The sequence below is a fragment of the Amphiura filiformis genome, chromosome 9, assembly GCF_039555335.1.
Source record: "Amphiura filiformis chromosome 9, Afil_fr2py, whole genome shotgun sequence".
NCBI classification, from domain to species: Eukaryota; Metazoa; Echinodermata; class Ophiuroidea; order Amphilepidida; family Amphiuridae; genus Amphiura; species Amphiura filiformis.
Window position 1 is genome coordinate 2,985,185 of NC_092636.1, and position 20,847 is coordinate 3,006,031.

The 20,847-nt window shown below is 37.1% G+C and overlaps 1 protein-coding gene across 1 annotated transcript; it reads right to left on the reverse strand.

Moving 5' to 3' along the window:
• Window positions 1-729: 729 nt before the first annotated feature.
• Window positions 730-20,817, reverse strand: LOC140160520 (kelch-like protein 5). The gene is given in 13 exon segments (XM_072183757.1): window positions 730-1,067; window positions 1,997-2,168; window positions 3,518-3,730; window positions 4,701-4,863; window positions 5,434-5,589; window positions 5,592-5,657; window positions 6,821-6,947; window positions 6,949-7,011; window positions 9,608-9,820; window positions 10,920-11,116; window positions 14,268-14,474; window positions 15,315-15,478; window positions 20,657-20,817. Coding segments are annotated over 12 exon segments (1,716 nt in total). The 5' UTR covers window positions 15,394-15,478; window positions 20,657-20,817; the 3' UTR covers window positions 730-1,007.
• Window positions 20,818-20,847: the final 30 nt, after the last annotated feature.

Below are 20,847 nucleotides of genomic sequence, written 5' to 3' on the forward strand. Positions count from 1 at the left end.
CTGAGTGTATACACATGCATACAGGGCGGTTTGTCGGCACACTTGTGGTGCAACCCGAAAAGAGCATTGGCGTCACTACCGAACTAGAGGTGAACCAAATTATATATATATGTCATAAAAAAAAATACAATGTGTATTCATATAATATTGAATGGCTCTGAGTGTGATAGAAAAATATTTTTGTATCAAGTGCAATATATCCTTGTATAAAACAAAAAAATAAGCTATTCATCAATATTATTTAATATCATTATTTTGATCAGATTAACTTGGTACCAATTAATTAAATTTTACCGATTTTACTCAGTGAAAACTTAGTGCGAGTGTAAAGCCGATCAGGGAAATGTACACGCACCCACGTCATCTGCACATACCGTTTTTAAATATTATATGGCGACAGAACTATGCGATACACAAATTCATTTGTATCACTCGGAAGTCTGATATGAATAATAACGTGTAATATTGGCCTGACCTCAAGAAGTGGCACCATTTAGCAGATAATAGCAGATAATTGCAGATAATTTAGATGTGCACATTAAGTGTCATAATTTGTGATCTGCTTTTTTGGCACATGCAACTAGAAAATGGTAAGCTTATCATTTCCAGAATTCAAGTGCATAAACAGTGCTATTCATGGAAGTACATATTTTCAAATATTTTTAGACTTGGCAATTGCCAATTGGATTGCGTATGTTATTTTTATAATCGCATAATGTGCAATATACTCTGAAAATGTACTTGTGCCAATCGGGCATATATATGTTTTATCTTTAAATATAGTCTACACTATATATCATAAGGCTGCAACTTGAATTACCTATTATGAATGGATGTTTACCACATCATCCACGGCACTGATGATCCACTTTGCGGTGCTTTCCTGTACACATTACAAATTACATGGTTTGATGACACTACACAGAGCTGAGGAACACTTAGATGGTCCAATTTGATCCGGGTAACTTCTTGTCGCATCTTTAATCCTAGTGAAGAATTAGTGTACCTCACGTTGTAGGAACATGCACCACACATGCTCCAGCTCTACCAGTGCACAGCTGAGATATCTGGCAAAACAAAAACCAGGGACAAGAGGTGAGTTGAATGCATTGGGCTATTCTAGTTGAAATCCATACACCCCTATGGAAGACATGACCTTAATCTTCCACACTGGGGGAGTAGATTTTAAATGGGGTTACCTGAATGGCTGACTCCATTTGAAATCGACACCCCCGAATTATGGAAACTTTTGGACCTTATAACCTAAATTGTTGGTCTAAAGTATATAAAAGTATACATATTTTGAATGGAATAGAATGGAATTGACTTGGTGAATCCATCTGTGAGGACAAAAATGCTCAGTTTTGGAGAAAATCACCCAAAAAACGTTGGTGTTTTTTGTACAAATTTGTTCGGTCACCGTAACAAACAATTTCTTGAGTAATTTTTTTAAAAATTTTTAAAAAGTAGATAAAAATATCTAGGAATGGTTTTTAAAAGTTTTTTTGAATTTTTACCAAATTTGCACCAAAAATGGTTAAAAAAATGCTCAATTTGCCCAAAAATCACAAAAAAACCTAATTTCACCCAAATTTCCTGAATTTTTGGATAAATTTTACAGCATAATATAATTTAGAAACAATTTTATCTCAACATGCCCTCTAAAATAGATTTCTGAAAACTACAATTTTGGGCTGATTTTACATCGATTTGTTCAACATTTTTTAAAGTGCTATGCACCCGTGGAATGGGCTAAAAATGTTGGCAACCCCGGACGCAACAAATACTAAGCAATGAAGTAACTACTTTACCAGGGTTCAAATTCGTTAAAAAATTTTGCATAGCACTTTTTGGCTAATTCATCATAATCAGGATACTTCCATATACTAAAGCATTATAAAAAGTGCTATACAAATGCAGAATTGGGTAGCAATTACTTCAAAATATGGAGCAAACTGCTATGCGATACAGCCAAATTCGAACCCTAACCACTTACCACTGACCACTCTCCAGATTGTGGGTCATAACATTCCACTGAATTCAGGTAACTTGTATTATCATATCCACCAACAGCAAATATCCGACCACCAAGAACCGCTGTACCAACTGCATCCCGACAGAAATTCATGGAGGAGACTGTGCACCACGAATCCGATCTAGGATCATATCTGTGGAATAGGTTACATACATGCAGTGTGTTACCTGGGAAATGCTTATTCAGAAATTAATCAATCTGTTTTTGGGTATTCTCTGATAAATAATAAAAAGTCTTAAAAGTAAAGAGTACAATATACTAAGGCTGGGATTTTGGGGTAATTTTATGTGTACCCTGTATAATTTACAGGCGGGTACACGGGTACCAGTATCACCAGGGATCAAGTCAAAGTGGACTGTAAAATTTGAACTTAGCAAATTTGATACATGGGTCTCCAAGCAATTGTGTGTGGGTAGCAATGATACATGTATATTGTGAAAATATATACCTGCAAAATATTTATTGTAAACTACAGCTATATTTGAACTGGTTCAAACCTGGAAATAAGCAGGTCTGGACCAGAAGTCTGGACAAAGCGACTCCTGGTCCTGTGATTATGTGGTGAATCACAAGCCATTTTAAAGAGGCTACACTATATTGCAAAGCAGTGTTCGAAATAAGCACTTATCCTCTTGTATTCTTGTCCAAAAATCACTGGGGACAACCATATTGAGCTATGTACTTATCCCCTGGACAACCACTATATTTTACCTCCAAAAGTATGACACATTTTGGGGACAACCAAAATGTTTTGAGGACAAGCAGAATTTATGCTTTAGTTATCCTCGCGATAACCTCCATATTTTCCTTATTTCGGACACTGTTGCAAAGACCTTTCGCACCGCCAGTACCAATTGTCAACTGATCGCAGAAAAAGAACTAGGTCACTCCTGTGTCACACGATGCTACGCAGCTTGATCGTCAAATGAGGTGCCGATGTGATGATGATTCAATCCCAACTCTAATCCTATCCCTAACCTTTATCCTAACCCTAACCCTTACCCTAAATCCTAACCCTAATCCTAACTCTAATCCTATTAGTATTTTGTGCTCTCTTACACTAAGGATAAACCATTACTTGGTTACGCCATAATTCTAAGGTAAACAACTTCATGGTTATGCCATAATCCTAAGTTACATGTACCGTATTCATTCCACTAACCGCTCATGCCCCTATAAGTGCCCACCCAGTTACTTTACCACAAGCAAGCTGTGATATTTGTTTACGAACTACCATGTACCCAAGCAAATCTGAAACATGGTTGGAAACATCCACACTGATGATGAAAATGAATGAATATTTTGCCCCTTTTTTATGTATTGTAGGCTTAAACAATGTAAAAATCAAGCGCCCACCAAAAATGACTTTGTTAAGCGCCCTGTTAAGCGAATACGGGACACTATTTTGCGCTCCCATCAGCGACACGATAACATGACAGAGACTCTGTGGGAGGGACTACTATCATTGCCCATTGCACTAACCTTTCCACACAGTCAAGTTGTTTTGATGTCTGTTGACTGACAGGTGTGTCATGTCCTCCTATAGCATAGAGGCATCCATTTGCCACTGCCACTCCAAGACCACCACGCTTTTGAGACATTGATGCACACATAGTCCACCTGTTTGTGTGTGGGTCAAACACCTCCATAGTTTTAAGGCAAGAGCTACCATCACGACCTCCAACTGCATACAACCTGAGGTAAAAACAAATTTTATACAAATATTATGAAAGACAGAGATAAAAAGACTAAAAGACTATCGCGTCTGACGCGTCTGTCAATCAAATTCCCTATGATCCTTGATTGGTTAATAGCGCGTAAAAGTAAGGTCGATATATCTGGTGCCGATCCGAGAAAAGGAATAGCAGAAATTAGCGAAAAATTATGTACTTTTAAAAGGCAAAAAGCAACTTTTCTTGGCATTGTTGACATGGTGCCTCAGGGAAAGAAAGTTTCCTACTATAAAGACCTAACTTTTGAGATGGTTTGTATGTTTGAAGGTGCAAAATTAACAATAATGGGCTCGGTTTATACCGCTGCATTCAGCAAGTCATCATCACGACACTTGTCAACAAACCCTGCTTGAGGTTGATGACGTCAGACGCGATAAAGTCTTTTTATCTCTGTCTTTCATTATATATAGTAAATGGTTTTAAATCACTGTCCATGCATACCCAATCTCTCTTATCCAGTCCTTTTTATATAGATGTCTTGGTTTCAATGCTGAATAACCGAAGCGGAACATCTGTTACAACCTGTGCTTGTTATGTTTTTAAAAAACTTGTTCTTGGAACTGCTTTCAAAAATAAGGGATAAGCAAAAGGTAAGTGGGACAAACACAGGATGTTCAGACCAGAGTGCCTATCTCTCCTCTCAAAGCGATTGGGCCGCACTACTTCCTCTTCTATAATATCCATGCCTTGCTTGGTTCAATGGTTATATAAAGTCTTTTGTTATAAGACTGTAATTTGCACAAGGTTTTTAAACTGGGGCCCGCTTTTTCATAGATTTTAATTCAAAAAAAAAAAAATGAAGTGCTGCACATACAAAAATTTTCCTGCCCAACAATACAGTTTTGATTCCCATTTATAGTAGAATCTTCCATCTGGAGGTGAACCTTAATTTTAATGGAACTAGTTATACATCCATTATGATAATCACTTACTTTCTGTCTAGTACAGCTACTCCCACAGTACTTCTGGGTGTTGACATTGGTGCTACATAACTCCACTGTTTGCTTTGTGGATCATATCGCTCTACTGTAGGCAGATAACTCCAGCCATCATGGCCTCCTACTGCATACATAGGGCCTTCTAACACACCAACACCTGCAAACAGAACAACATGATTGAGTTTTGTCAAATGCAGACAGGATGAACCAGGGATTGACCCCCCCCCCCCAATCATTGCAACCTACTATATACAAGACCAATTTGGAGAACAATAACACAATTTAGACACAATATAAAAATCCTACTCTGGATTTGCAAGCTTTTACTGTCCAATGTTGCACTGATATTAACTTAAGACCAGATAATACAGGAGAACAAATTTGGTGTACACCAGTACAAACCGACAAACTGCCAGTTGGGGTGCAGAATGCATAACCACCTACTACTTTATCCAATGTTTTTTTTTTTTTTGAGGGGGAGGGGGGAATTGTCAGATCGGCGCAATTTCTGGTATTTCCCCAGCATATATTCACACCTATATTAGGTATTTTGCACTCTCACTCATCTGGAATGATATTGCAAGAAACATGCTGTGTGAAATTTTGACACACACATAAAAAACAACCCACAAATTATGTCTGTGTACCATAAACAATAAAAGTAAACAACAATATTGTTTTTCAACGGTGTTTCAATGTATAATGGAAACATATACTATTAACTCACCTAGCCCATGTCTGTGTGTACCCATAGGTGGCAGCATAGTCCATGTCTTGCTTTTAGGACTGAGACATTCTACCGTGTTGAGTGTTTTGAGTCCATCTCTACCTCCTACTATATATAGTCTATCCTCTATCACAGCAACTCCAAACTGCAATCTCGCCCACTCATGTGGCCTACGTGTCCCCACGTATTAGTGCGCAAGTCATACTTTTCAATACTGTTAGCACCTGAAATAAAACCAAATATTGTACAGCATTAACAACATATGAAATACTGATGACAAACTCATACTTGCAAAATGCTTTTTTTTTACAGATCTTGAATACTCTCTGTTATTTGTCTGTACGAATACCTTGAGATGCCAAAATTTGATTTCAGCCCAAATTACCAAATGCGAGACGGGATACTCTTGTGCAAATTCTGCTGTGAATTCAGTTGTTGCAGCTATTTAGAGGTTAATAACTGCGCATCGGTTATTTGGAGGCATTGTGAAAAATCTAAACATTTTGCCTTTGGAACCGAGGATATTCCGAGGTCCAAAGCAAAATGTTTAGATTTTTCACAATGCCTTATATATAACCGATGCAAAGTTATTAACCTCATTCATAAATCACTTTGATCTTTTAACTTTACAAAATAACACAAAAGTTTCCTCAAAAGTTTGTAAAATAAACAATTTTACATCTTCCCTTTCCCAAAATCGATCAGGCTAAAAGAAAAGCGACCAATAACAAAAAGTGCGTATCAGAATCTGTGCAAATATGGTAGCGCGCATAATCCAAATATGGCAGCCAGCGCGCCAGTTCGTTGGACGCATGTCTGGCGCACGCAGAAGTCAATTGTGTGCGACATTGGAACAATTACGCATTTTGCGGTCAATTGTGAGATATTAATGACCTCGATTTGCGTTCGCGTTTTTCACAAATAATAAAAGATGATTGGATCGCACGCATCGCGTTTATTAATGAGGTTATGAATATAGTTTAGTGCTTCTCCATCAATCACTAGCAATTCAGACACTGTAATTTCATGGACTGCTCATGAATGCTCAGTATATCGCTGACATGAAAGAGAAACTGAATGTAGATAAGAAAGGTTCTCAACAATATCTAAGCCACTAAAAACTGGATAGGAACCAAACCAAACAATTGATGAAGTCCTACTATGAAAATCAGTTTTGTTACGGAGGGTGAGGGTTAAAAATGTCATAAAAATGTTTAAAATTTCATAATAATGTTCTTATTAAACATCTGATGTTATTTTGACCCTCACTTCAGAGGGAGAGAGAGAGAGAGAGAGGTCAGCTATGGAATGAAATGTTTATTGGGCTTCAATCTTTCAGTTCCCTTTATAGTATGATATTACATGATGTGCTATGCTTTAAACTAACCTTTTGAGCTGTCCATACCCCCCACAGCATACAAGACTCCTACTGTAGACTTTCTTGGTCTTGTTCTTTCACTCTGCATGAGTGGTCTACGTTCTGGCAACAAGTGGTATTTCATAGCTTCCATAACAAAGGCGTTGACAGCTCTCATTACCTTTGAAAATTATATTGGTGTCGATTGCATCTATTAAGAACTGTAACATTAAAATGGTATTGGGGGAAAAACAAAATTAATTTGATGCAGCAACTTGGTATTAGCAGATGATGGTTAAGTAGTGGAGACCATGCATTACCGATACAAAATTTGAAGTCAGAAGCGGTCATCACCGGACTGTAGTCGCAGTCCAATGACATTGGAAAAATGAAGTATCCTTTAACTTGTCTATCATAAATGTAAGAGTCACATGTCATAACACTAAAAAGGAGAATTTTTTATTAAAATATCCACACACTAAGGACCGTCGATGAATCGATAATAATAAAAAAATCGGCTATCCAATAATATCAATATCGCCGATATCACTTTCGGAAGAAAATCGATATATCGGAGTTGCCGATAATGAAAAAAAAAATCCAAAAATTGGGCGTAAGCAGTGTGTTAACCGCCGCAATTATGTCAGTACAGACGTATTTTGAAATGTAAACACTTCTAGAATCAATGAGACCGAGTGATGTTGATGATTTAAACATCTTTTCACGAATGATTTGACACCGACTTTTCGCTGGCAGCGCAATTCGCAAGTATTCAAACTTTTGAAGCTTAGTGACTTGAATTTTCAGGTCACTAAAATTGGGAGGAAAATCGATTTATCGATTATTATCGATAATGAGTGACCGATATATCGATTTTTAAAAATCCTAACATCGACGGTCCTTACCACACACTTTATGTGCCAAGCACAGAGCTACGCAGTACTGATGATTGGCTGCTCATCATGCAATCTGCTGATAGTGCGCAAAAGTATTAAGCCCATTCACTTAAATGTTGACAACAGTATTAAATCCTTATAAAAGGAATCCTCGCTGGAAATTACACTTTCATTTCTAGCTATCAAGCAAGCTACCCATACCCACTTACCCAGAAAACTTGGGCCACCCCAAATCTTGGTGGCGAAATATAAATTTAGATACAAAACCTCATTTTGATCACCCCTATATTTGATATTTGATGGCTGCCTCAATATTTTCTACTTTGAAGATGCTAATTGTCATTCAATATTGTTTTTGCTGATATACTCTTTTGGTCTCCATCAGGGACAGACTTATACCCCGTTTACATTGGGCGAAAGTCGTAATGAAATTCACTAAAGTCGTAATCGACTTAATTCGTATCATACGTGTTAACAGGCACAGTCGTAATTAATGGTAATTCAAAAGTCGTAATTCCAATGATGACTTGTATCATCATTCATTTCAAGTGAATTCGAATAAGTCGTCATTAATTACGACTTTTCACTAATGTAAACGAACACGTTGTTGAATTCGTATTTACCTGCCGTAACCATTGGTAACAAACGAATTTGATATTCGTGAATGCGAATTTCGAATCGAATTCAGCCAATGTAGTGTAAATACCCACCAAACGAATTAATCTACTGTCATAATTCAAAATACAGCTTAACTCGATTACGACTTTTGCCCAATGTAAACGGGGTATTAGGTTTCAGTTTTCTACTGGCCAGTGAAATGGCAAATCTAGTGGCCCTGGATTAAATTTACTGGCCCAGCTTTTTCAATATGTTCTATTGCAAAAAAACACACCTAATTTTCTAAAAATCTATATCAATTTTTAATCATTTGTTATAATATAAAATGTGTATTATATTGCAAATTTAAAAAAAATCAAAATTATTTGATATGAGAAGGCCATTCCTCATTTTCAAAATGCAATTCGATATGTCTGATGTGCTCTCAGGTCCCACAAAATATATGTGGAAACGTCGCTATGATCCGAGCCCTTAAAGTCAAGCAAACTTAACATTTTAATTTGTTTTGTACTGAATGTACTCAATGTAGAGAGTGTAGTCGCTAACACAAGTTCAATCAGTAGCCCTGTCTTTTTTAGTTCCAAAAGCTCAAATATGCGGTATTTGCGGTATCGCTATTATCATCAGATAGAGCACGAACAGCTTCAAAGAAGTACGTAGGCCTACTATCGCCGTAAAAAGCGGCCGTATATTTCCAACTTGCTAGCAATGCAAGAATAAGAATATAAATAGACGAAAAATCATTAAATAAAGAAATAAATTACAGGTGACAGATGGAGCAGAAACTGTGTAAATCCAGGGTGTAAATATGTCCATCACTGATATCTTGTCTCATATGTGTTATATCAGCCAGAATCAAAAATCCAGTGGCCCACTGGGCCAGTGTTGTTGAAAGTTTACTGGCCCGACGCAAAATCCACTGCCGTGGGCCACCGCTTAAATCTGCCCCTGGTCTCCATGTATGACAAACCAAGGTGGTGGATTTACCATGCCATATTTACACACCAGGGCTCTGTCTCACAAGGCATTATGACGTCGATGGACAGCAAAAAACCTCCTATGTGTCATTGGCCCCTGACATGTTTTACAGCAGAACTCCTATTTTACTTTTTGGCACTTTTGTTTTAAACATGTTCAGGGGCCACAATCACATAGGAGGATTTACCTGCCCAACGATGATGATATCGTAAGATTGATCGCAAGTCTTTTTGAAACGGGCCCCTGGTCTAACTTGTTTTGTGCATACGAACCACAGGGCTTAAAGACCTATGGTGGAGATCCAAGTCCACATTGTAACAATTACCTGAGGTGTAAGAAGAGGTAGTCTGATATGTGACAACAGCTTGGCTAGATCCTCACTCCTTTTTGGAATGTCATGATTAACCCAGGCAAGTAGGGCATAATAGACAGTTTCTTCATTAGGTACATTGAGGTCATCACTAGAGAACAGCTCACATACATCATCTGCATTCAGCATCAGAAACTCCTGATTTTGTGTCACTTCCACAAAGTGTTCCTATAAAACAGAAAAAATGGAAGTCTTCTTTTTTTTTCAAAGAAATTGAGCGAGTTTGTTTTTAAGTACCGGTAAGAAAATATTAGATGGGTAACAAATTAACATTTAACTGCATCTATGTATACAATACTTTGAGTTTTATGTCCTTTGTATTAAACAGAGTATTTCCTTTTTTAAACCTATTCCTCACCCATATATTAAATGAAAAGTGGGTGGTCTCATTTTCTCAAGAAAGAGTTTTGGAGCCTTACATGTATCAGTCTGTGGCCTAATTTGACTCATTTGTATCCAAAATCGAATCTTTGTGCCCAAAGTTAGACATGTTTCTTTAAGGAAATTTTCTGAGAATTTAAAAAACGTAATTACCAATTCGATAGAATTTTAGGATTTTGAGCTATTGGAAAAATGTCTAAAAAGTTTTCCTTAGTTTGACAAGTAACTCAAGAACTAGACCTATCAAAATTTGAATGCCATTTTTGAAATTCTCTGAAATTTCCTATCCAATTCACACATCGATTCTTACCCAAACGTTTTTTTTATTGGGCCACAGGAAAATTGCAACCATTTTTACATTCAAGATCATTATATATCTTTGAAACTGTTTTATTAAATGAACTGAAGTATTTTAAAAATGCTTGCTAACAGATGTGACATTGACATATGATTAGGCAAAAAAAATAATGGTTTGTCTCAAAGCTCACGAGTGGTTTGAAAACAACTTTTTATTATTCCCGACTTTTTTCATGGTATTTGCCGAATTTTTCTGGAAAAACTAAAAAAAAAAAAATTTGAAATAAAAAAAATTTCTGCATTTCTTTTTTTCTAAATCTCATGATTTTACAAATGCGCGCGCGAGCTTTGAGACAAATATTTTAAAATTTGTCAGCCCCGCTTTTTTTGGCAACCTGGTATAGAGGCCGTCAGCCTTTTCCTTGGGATCCGCCATCTTGTGGGTACTGCCGTTCTGCATGCCATGCGTTAGACATTACGCCCCCGATTACGCGGTGATCTTAGGAACAAGGCACTCCGTACTCACAAGATGGCGGCGTTGACGTCACAATGACTACCTCTATACATGTATCCATACAATTATACATACCATAGTGAAATTGTGTGCAGCTCTAAGTAGATCACTGCAACCTTGTGCATCAGCAAATGACCTTATACCAAGACAATTAGATGAGTGCAGCTGTTTCACCAGGTAACCACAACAAGCTTCCACAATCTCTAATAGCTGAAGAATGCATGCGGTGGAGAGCAGATTCTCTACATTATCATCACGTAAGAGCACTTCACCTGAAGAATAGAAAAGATCACATCACACAGATCATACCAAATTACTAAAATATTAATAAACTAGCGGGTCCCCGCTAGATGAGTAAATGGGAGCGATCACTAAAACAGGAGGAATTACTGCAAAGGTAGAATCATTGAAAGGTAAATTTTATTTTTCTAAACCTGTCCCTTCTTGCATTTCCATTTTCTTTTCAGTTTCTTTTGCACGGGCCTAGTTTGTTTCCATTAAAACAAAATGCTCTTTAGCTTGTGATTTTCCGTTTCCATGTTATTTATCTATCTAGGCCTAACCCCATTCCCATTATTTTCTAAATCTATCCTTTCTTATACGTTTCCCTTTATAGCTTCATTTATATTAGCTGCTTCGCTTGTGATTTCCCGTTTCCTTCAGTTGTTATTTATTTTTCTTATTTTTCCTGATTAGTTTCTAATTTTAACTTCTTTTTTCCCTTAATTTTCCGGATTAGTTTCTTTCTTTCCCTCTTTAGTTTGCTCCCATTTCATTTAGTTACTGTAACCATAACCCGTATAATAGGCCTACCCGTACCTTTTTTGTCATCTTCTTTTAAAAAAAAAAATTCATTTAGCTCCTTTCTTTCTCTTCAGTTTCTTTTGCAAAGGTCTATTTTGTTCCCATGCTGCTTAGCTTGTGATTTCTGTTTCCATGTTATTCATTTATTGAGCCCCGTTCCCATGCATTATTTTATAAATCTACCATTTCTTACATTTCTCCTTTTAGTTTTGGCTTTTTTCTACATTTTATTCCCTTTTTCATATTTCCTGCTTAGCTTGTGATTTCCCGTTTGAATTTTATCTATTTAATTCTGTTCTCATTATTTTAGTTTTTTTTACATGAGTTATTTATTTATTCTTTCATTTTTAGCTTCCTTCTTTCCTCTCATATCCTCACGATTTTTTATCATCTTGGCGGGTAATCTCTTAACCGAATCCAGTACCATGCATATAATCCACACCCGACCCGTCCATAGGCCTACCTTTTCAGTTTTGTCTTCCTTTCTTTTCTTTTCTATTTCTCGGGCACGGAAAGTTGGTCTGTGCGTATTATGCACCCGTGCGCGCGTCACATTGCTCAATCGCCCGACGTACTAACGCCAACGCAGCTGCTGCCAGTTAGTTACGGTGCAGCGCTACCGCTGAGTTTTGACAACAAAAATCCTGGGAAAAACCCGGTTTTAACCATATTTTCACTGATTTTGAGGCCAATTCTTGGTCTTGACCGTTTTCAACCAAATAAAGTGCAATCGTTCCCCATATATTCCTCAATCTCCGTATGAATTTGGCTGTAAAACTAAAACGACGATTCATAGGCCTAGAATAAATAATACAATTCACACGACGTAGCCTTAATCTCTTGGCTGCCAACTTCGGTGCAGTGGCGGAAAATGGGGTGCGTAGCTCTGCGTAGGGGCGAAAAGCTCGTAAGATCATTCTTAAAGTCACGCGATGTTGTGCATCTAGATAGCCTGAATCATTTCTTGGCCACCTCGCAATTGGCAGAAAACAGGGCAATGTTGCTCTGCGTATGGTGCGCGTCACATTGCTCAGTACGCTGAGCTACTAACGCCAACGCGCTGCTGCCAGTTAGTTACGGTACGCGCTACCGCTGAGTTTTGACAACAAAAATCCGGGAAAAACCCGGTTTTAACCATATTTTCACTGATTTTGAGGCCAATTCTTGGTCTTGACCGTTTTCAACCAAATAAAGTGCAATGCGTTCCCCATATATTCCTCAATCTCCCGTATGAATTTGGCTGTAAAACTAAACGACGATTCATAGGCCTAGAATAAATAATACAATTCACGCGACGTAGCATTAATCTCTTGGCTGCCAACTTCGGTGCAGTGGCGGAAAATGGGGTGCGTAGCTCTGCGTAGGGGCAAAAAGCTCGTAAGATCATTCTTAAAGTACGCGATGTTGTGCATCTAGATAGCCTGAATCACATCTTGGCCACCTCGCAATTGGCAGAAAACAGGGCAATGTTGCTCTGCGTATGGTTTTTTAATGGAAATATTATTACTCGGTTCACACTGTCCTTATTACCCACAATGCCACTGCATGCGATTTTGCATAGCAACACGACAGTTTTTTATGTTATTCTCTTAGTTACCATCAATTTTTGCAAAAACGAATGTCCAATGGAAAAATGGCAATATGTACCCGATCAATATACCACTAAATCAAAGCCGAAAGTCTAGGCAATTCGGAGAACACTCGTGCACAAGATGGGCAACCTTCCTTTTATTTATATAGATAACAATATACGGTGGGGTGTGTGTGTGGGGTGTGTGTGAGGTGTGTGTATGTGAAAGAACTTGAAAAATATTTGTTGCGAATTAAAATGGCCTGAACACCAAAACTTTTAACAGATTAATAATCAACTGTCACATACATGTACTTTTTGAATTTGTCAAATCACATTTTTCCTGTTTAAATGAATAATAGCTAATATGCATGTGCTCACTTCTGATTTACTTATAGCAGTCAACCAATCACTGGGGGGGGGGTATCAGTGTGCCGTGACAGATGCCATTGCTATCTCATTTCCAATTGAACTTATGTCCAATCAAGGTACTAATTATTTGTGTGTGTTTTATATTAAAATCCAGCAGAAAACAATGAAATCCAGTTGGATTTTACATAATTTGGGTCCATATTGGGACATTTTGTTTGAAATTCAAAATCATCTACTATTTTTTCATTGTTTTTTGATGAAAAATGTTAGATTTGGAATGTCTCAAACTGCTGAATTCGGTTGGCATTCCAAAATCTCCCTCAAGGCCCCAGGTCACTTGTGCCAGGCTGAAGTTTTGTCAGCATTATCTCCTACATGTAGTTATCAGAGCTCTGTTAGGGCTCATATTGAAATACCCTACCACGTTTTCACACAGAAAGATGGCAGGATTCCCCTCCCTAAGCGCGCGCCTCAGGAAAGCTCGGTCACAAAACGGATGGATTATATGCATCAGTGATACACCCTGCCCAGGATTTTAACAAAAGAAGGCTACCACAGGAAAGCTGCAGGATGGCGCACACCTTCCTGTGTAAGGGAACTTCAATAATGAGCCCTTAATGCCTAGATATGGTTGACATAAAAACGGTAGCCAAATGTGCTACAGGTAAACAACCTACCAGTGTAAATGTATTGAATGCAGGCTTTTAAGGCTGTAGGATCAATATCTATCACTTCAATTTCCTCTTGTGTTGCTTCCTGTACATCATTGGTAAACATGGCGGCAAAGTAATCAGACACAGAGCTGAGCACCAGACGGTGAGCTGGGATTCTCACATTACCGGCTATCAAGACAACGTCTGTCAACTGCTTTCTGTTCAAGTAACCTGTAATGTTAAGAGAGAAAAGAAATCTCATTAAATTGTTTCTGATTGGGCTTGTTGATTAGTAAACAGACATTATTTCTTTCTTTTGATTCATTTATTAATTCAATCTTTATTTAAAGTTCAAGTTCAAATCTTTCTGTAAGTTTTGAGGGTTGTCTGTGATTAGGCCAAAAAAAAAAAAGATGTTTGCTTGCCCTCAACCGACCGACCCTAATTTTGGAAATCGGAAAAACTTTTTTTTTCTATTTACTGTACAAAAGAATACCGACCCTATTTTTGGAAATTCTGGAAAAAGTTTTTTTTTCTTTCCAAATTTTTGCATTCTGAAGAGGTAAAAAAAAAGTATTTTAGAGCTTGTATTCCACATTTTAGTTGTTTTGGAATGTTAGCTGATTCATTTTGACACCAAAAATGTATTATTTTTCATATTTTGAGCCTTAATTAATACAAACAGTAGAGTTTGCTAGTAACTAGAAAAAAAAAAAGAAGAATAAAAAAAAAGAAATCCCGACCGACCGACCCAATTGTGAAAATTCCATTGAGGGCAAGCAAACAATTTTTTTTTCTTGGCCTTACAAGAATCTTATTACATGTCAAGTACAATGGCGCTATAGTATTCGGCAAGGTCTTTCAGCTGTGTCCAACCACTCAACCTAATTATCACGTAAAAAGAACTAGGTCACACAATGCTACACAGCTTGATCGGCGAATGAGGGGCTGCTGTGATGACGACATGTTTCAATTAGCCAATCAAGGCCACTTTGGTGTTTACCAGTAAGCGGTGCCAAATGGGTAGACCGCTGAAGAACTTTGCCTAAAACTATAGGGTAGTACACTTACCTTGCATCTTCTTAAATGAGCGTTCAGCGTGACTTCTTGAGCAGAAAAGTTCACCTTCGTTGCTATTGCTTTCCTCCATAATTATCAGACCAAGCCTATGTCAAAATGTCTCCAATGAAATATCTGATATATTGCCATAGGTACGTACACTGGCCTTGTTTTATCTGTTGAGTGTTGAAAAAATGAGAAGCAAAAAAAATTGCATGAAGTTTACAGGTGCGAGCAGGGGGTCGTGTCATTCATTAACCCTAACATCCTGCAGGCTCAGTGGCGTAGCATCATAGGGGCACATGCCCCCCTCAAATTGATTAAAAAATGTAGAAATCACAGGAAAATTGCCGAAAAATTGAGCCCGGTGCCACCAATTATGATTGGTGCCCCCCACCCAATAAGACGACTCATACTACGCCACTGCATAGGCGTTTTGGCGAAGGGGAAGGAAAGAAGGAATTTCTCCAGGATGGTTTTGAACCACGGATTTGTTGAAGTACAATGTACCGAAGACAAGACATATAGAACCAAGGCTTACAATATATACATGTATTAAGCAGGAGCCGAGCTTTTTTTACCCCATGGTTGCCAAGTTTTGGCTCCTGGTGTGTCCAATGTTTTATACAGTTTATACTGCAAATAAACTATACAATTTTATAAACTATATAATTGTAGCTAGGGGTGTCAACGTTTAAACGTTTCATGTTTAAGGTGGTCCTAACTACTACATGTACACCCCCTGGTAAATTTTGTGACTAATTTTGCATTTTTCTCAAAAAATAACTACACAATGGTAACAAAAGTTGTGTATATTATAGGGGTGAGTAATCAAATTACTTCACCGAAATTTCAGTGATTCAAGACAAGTGGTTCATTATAATGTTAAGAAATAAGGAACATTCTAGTGGTAGGCTACCTCTTTTCTTATCATAAATAACGTACCGCTTGTCTTGAGTCACTGCAATTCTATCGTAGTAACTGGATTCCTTTCCCCATAATATTATATAACTTTTGTTACCAGTGTGTTATTAGTTTTTGAGAAACATGCATAAATAGTCACAAATTTATCAAGGGGTGTAGTACCACCTTAACCGAGTGCAAATGCACTATCAGTTTTGGAAAATCACTAACTGTTTACAAATAATAAATAATAAATAATATTTAATTTTTTTTGTTATTCATAGTATAAACCCAAAATGTTGAAATAATATTAATAACTGCAGAGAATACTTTTTGTCCATTTTAACTAAAAGAAACTCCACTGGTCGTTTAACATGGAGTTCTATATATTTAAGCCCTTATTTTGGCAAATTTACTATTAGTTTAAATTGTGTAAAATTGCAATTGCAAAAGCTTTGTCAACACATCATAAAAACAGGAAGCCCCTAATATTTTTGTTATTTCCCCAAAGCCCTACCCCTAGCTTGAAGAAGTGTTTGCAATGTTTATAAATGATAACCAAGAACTTCTTAACATTATATCTTTTCATCACAACAATATGGGAGCAAATAAGAAAAATATTAAAATAACAAAAAAAATATGAAAATCTTAAAAAAAATCAATGAGGGCGAGGTAGATATTGATTTTACTTGGCCCAATACAGCAGCATTAATCAGTGTTTACTGAATTACATACAGTACCCTTGCATTTTTATGCAACGGAAATCCCCTGATATGCCTACATGTAGATACAACATACATGTTTTTAATGCAAAACTGGCGTTTTTAACGCAAAACTAACTGTACCATACTGTACATGTGCTGTGAAATCATAATGAGTACCATACCACCATAGATAGGCCTATATGTGACCCGGCAGCACAAATAAGCCGTAAATTCCCTAAATTGTATTACAGTGTAAAATGTGTACGAAGGTCATATTCATCGGTAACTTAAGCTGGCCCGACATCCGTCTCATTTCGATAGTCAAAAACTAATCAATAATCCTATTCAGGCTATTGTTGAAGTGGATAATAAGCTTCTACCTTAGACGGCTATAGAACTTTTAATAGCTCTGGTCTTTGTTTGCTTATATTGCTAAATCCTGTTCAAGTGGTGGATTACCAGGCATTGTATTTTGTACAGGCATAACCAACAATTAACAACGAGAGAACTTTCTTAAACCTCGTTGACTTGGGGATGATTTGAAATGACCGCCAATTATGACTGTTTGACATTTATTGCCAACAATGTGGAAAAAGAGACACATGTAAAAACGTAAAAAGCTATAATTTTGTTGAAGGAGCAAAGTTTAACAAACCATAACCCCGCTTCTGGATATCATTTGAAGTCAAATGATATACCATTTTTAAGTTTATGATGTTTATTTTTTAAACACGAAATAAAACAAAATTGACCGGGGGAGGAATTTACGGCTCATTCGCCGTGGACTGTCACATATTGTGATTAGAAAGAAGTTGCCAACCAACAACAGGTGCATGACAATTTATAGGTAAATGGTGCCCGGTATATCGTGATCCACAAAGACTACTTTGGATTACATTTGTACAGTGCATGACAATTTATAGGTAAATGGTGCCCGGTATATCGTGATCCACAAAGACTACTTTGGATTACATTTGTACAGTGCATGACAATTTATAGGTAAATGGTGCCCGGTATATCGTGATCCACAAAGACTACTTTGGATTACATTTGTACAGTGCATGACAATTTATAGGTAAATGGTGCCCGGTATATCGTGATCCACAAACACTACTTTGGATTACATTTGTACAGTGCATGACAATTTATAGGTAAATGGTGCCCGGTATATCGTGATCCACAAAGACTACTTTGGATTACATTTGTACAGTGCATGACAATTTATAGGTAAATGGTGCCCGGTATATCGTGATCCACAAAGACTACTTTGGATTACATTTGTACAGTGCATGACAATTTATAGGTAAATGGTGCCCGGTATATCGTGATCCACAAAGACTACTTTGGATTACATTTGTACAGTGCATGAGTGTAGATAAATGGAATAAGTTTGTGCAGTGTGACTGCTGCTACTACTACTATACTCTACAGGTAATGTATTTCTTGGCCAAGCAGGAACGTATGTGCATCCATGTAGCGTACTAAGCGTGTGTACACGCAATGTAAGGCGCGTCGCGTGTATGCTTTTTTCTGTACGGACTACTGTGCCTCGCATCTCTGTGCGTGTTTATCGCGGTGCCAATAGTGTTTATAATGTTCGAGTTTGGCCAAGAATTACTAAATTTACCTGTAGTACATGGCATGCCCTTTAATAGTGCCGTACTATTACGCTGCCTTTCATATTCGCCGAGGAGGACAATTTCGACCTCCTCGTTTGTTTACAAACAGAGAGGTAGACAGAGTATCTTTATAAAGTACATTACAATCGTGTAAAAACCAGAATTTAAAATTTTTTTGAGGGCGTTCTCCTCAGCAAATGTTATAATATGGCTTTAATACAAAACTAGTGCCGTACTATTACGCTGCCTTTCGTATTCGCAGAGGAGGACAATTTCGACCTCCTCGTTTGTTTACAAACAGAGAGGTAAACAAAGGGCCTGTCAAAACTGTTCCGCTTGTCCAAATTAGGGAGTCCGGCACTTTTTGCCTTTTTTAAGCGAACCTTATCAAGTTTGGTATCACTGGAAAGAGAATTTAACGAGAAAACCAACAGTCTTTAAATCAGCTCAATAGCTTGCAGTATAGTGAAGTTATGCTCAATTAAAGTTGTGTGCGTACAGGTTTTGTGTCTGTCGCCGCGACCAACTGGAATGTGTGCAACGAAGTCCCTATTATGTCGATTACTGTCTCAAAATTTATTTGAAATCTAATAAAATTTGGAAAGGGAGTTAAAAAAGACAACTAGTATTTTAATATCATATTGACAATTATTGAATAAAAAAGTAACAACATATGAATACATAGTATGAAGTGCAGTTGTGTGTGTTTTTTTTCTTTTTTCAAGTCACCCCAAACTTCGGGCCTATGCGGGAAAAAAAGCAAACATTTTTATAACAAGTTTAGAACAGAGATTCTTATTATACTGGAGTTGATTAAAAGTAGTAACATAAATAATATCAATTCATTGAAGTGGTTTTGTTCTCATATTTCTCTGAAGCCCTCATGCAAAATGTTCTTGTCTTTAGTTTATGAAGCTCATCTGACACTACACTACTCAACTTCAGAATTGAAAAAAAAAAAAATACAAAGGAAGTGAAAAAAAAAAAAAAATATTACACAGATTCTTTAAGTATCATAGAAATGATTAAAAGTAGTAACAAAAATAATATCACTTGTATTAAGTGTGCCTTCTTCATTTTATCCTTGCCCTCAAGACCCGATAATGCGCTACATCTACCACCCGGCGTCAACCCGACAAGGCACATGGCATGCACCGCTAACACACCGCTACACTCCCCGTACTTCGCATGTTACCACAGTACCTCCCTGTACAAAATCATGGTTCGCATTTTACCGCAACCTCCTATTGCTCTGCAACTTGGCCAACTTCTTCATGAAAGTCTATAATTTAATCTAATACCAGTTTCATATAGGTTTCATGGACTCTTTATAACCGAATTATAAGGCTTTTGATAAGAAAAATCGGGAAAAATTACCTTGATTTTGGTGCCTCAGAAATTGCTTTTGACTACCGTTCATGCTTTATCAACAGGCATTTGTTTACTATTGCCGGATGGGGAATTCTTTTGTCTATCCCATAATAATCTCAGATTTTGGACTAGGTCAGGGGTTAATGAGATGTGATCCAAAAACTCTGTCACATCCGGAAGCTCATGTGACAAGATGGCGACGAATGCATCTACTGCTAATCTGTTGCTCTGAAGGTACACCGTATTTATCGCATTGATCTAGGATTATACAGACTTTTTTGGAAAAAACATCATACAGTTAGAAAGATTAATCTTTAATCTCTTCGAATCATAATTTATTTTTCCATTTGAAGATAAAAATCATGTTTAAAACATACGACAATTCTTGCGTGTTTTACGTGCTTCCAGATACAAATTTGGAAATCGGGAAACTACTGCCGTACTGGACTCCCTATCCAAATACTCAATAGAGTGATTCACGCAACATAAATAGGGGATTAAAAACTGTGAAGTAGGACCATGTGCTTCTTTTGTCCAATTTGGCATCAAGATTTCGAATAGAAACAGTTCAGACATGATCATGTCAGAAATTAGTATTTTGTTCTGGGTCTGATTATTCGGACTACAAAACATGTAAGGTAAGCTTATCAATCAATGACAATTCAATGGCAAAATGGCATGCATTATTTTTCATTATTATTTGTATTCCTGCATATCAGATAGACCTAAACGACTTTGTGGTAATTAATGACCTTACCAAGCTTCCAATAAGATAAATCAACTGCTGTATATCCTACACAAAAGATGGTTTTACCCTGTTTTTTACAACATAAATTTGCCTTCAGACTGCTTTCTTGTTTTGATGACAACGCCCTCAAGCGATACTTTATTGACCTGCTGTGACATTTTATTAAGTAAATCTGTAAAATATCCTGTAAAATATATAAA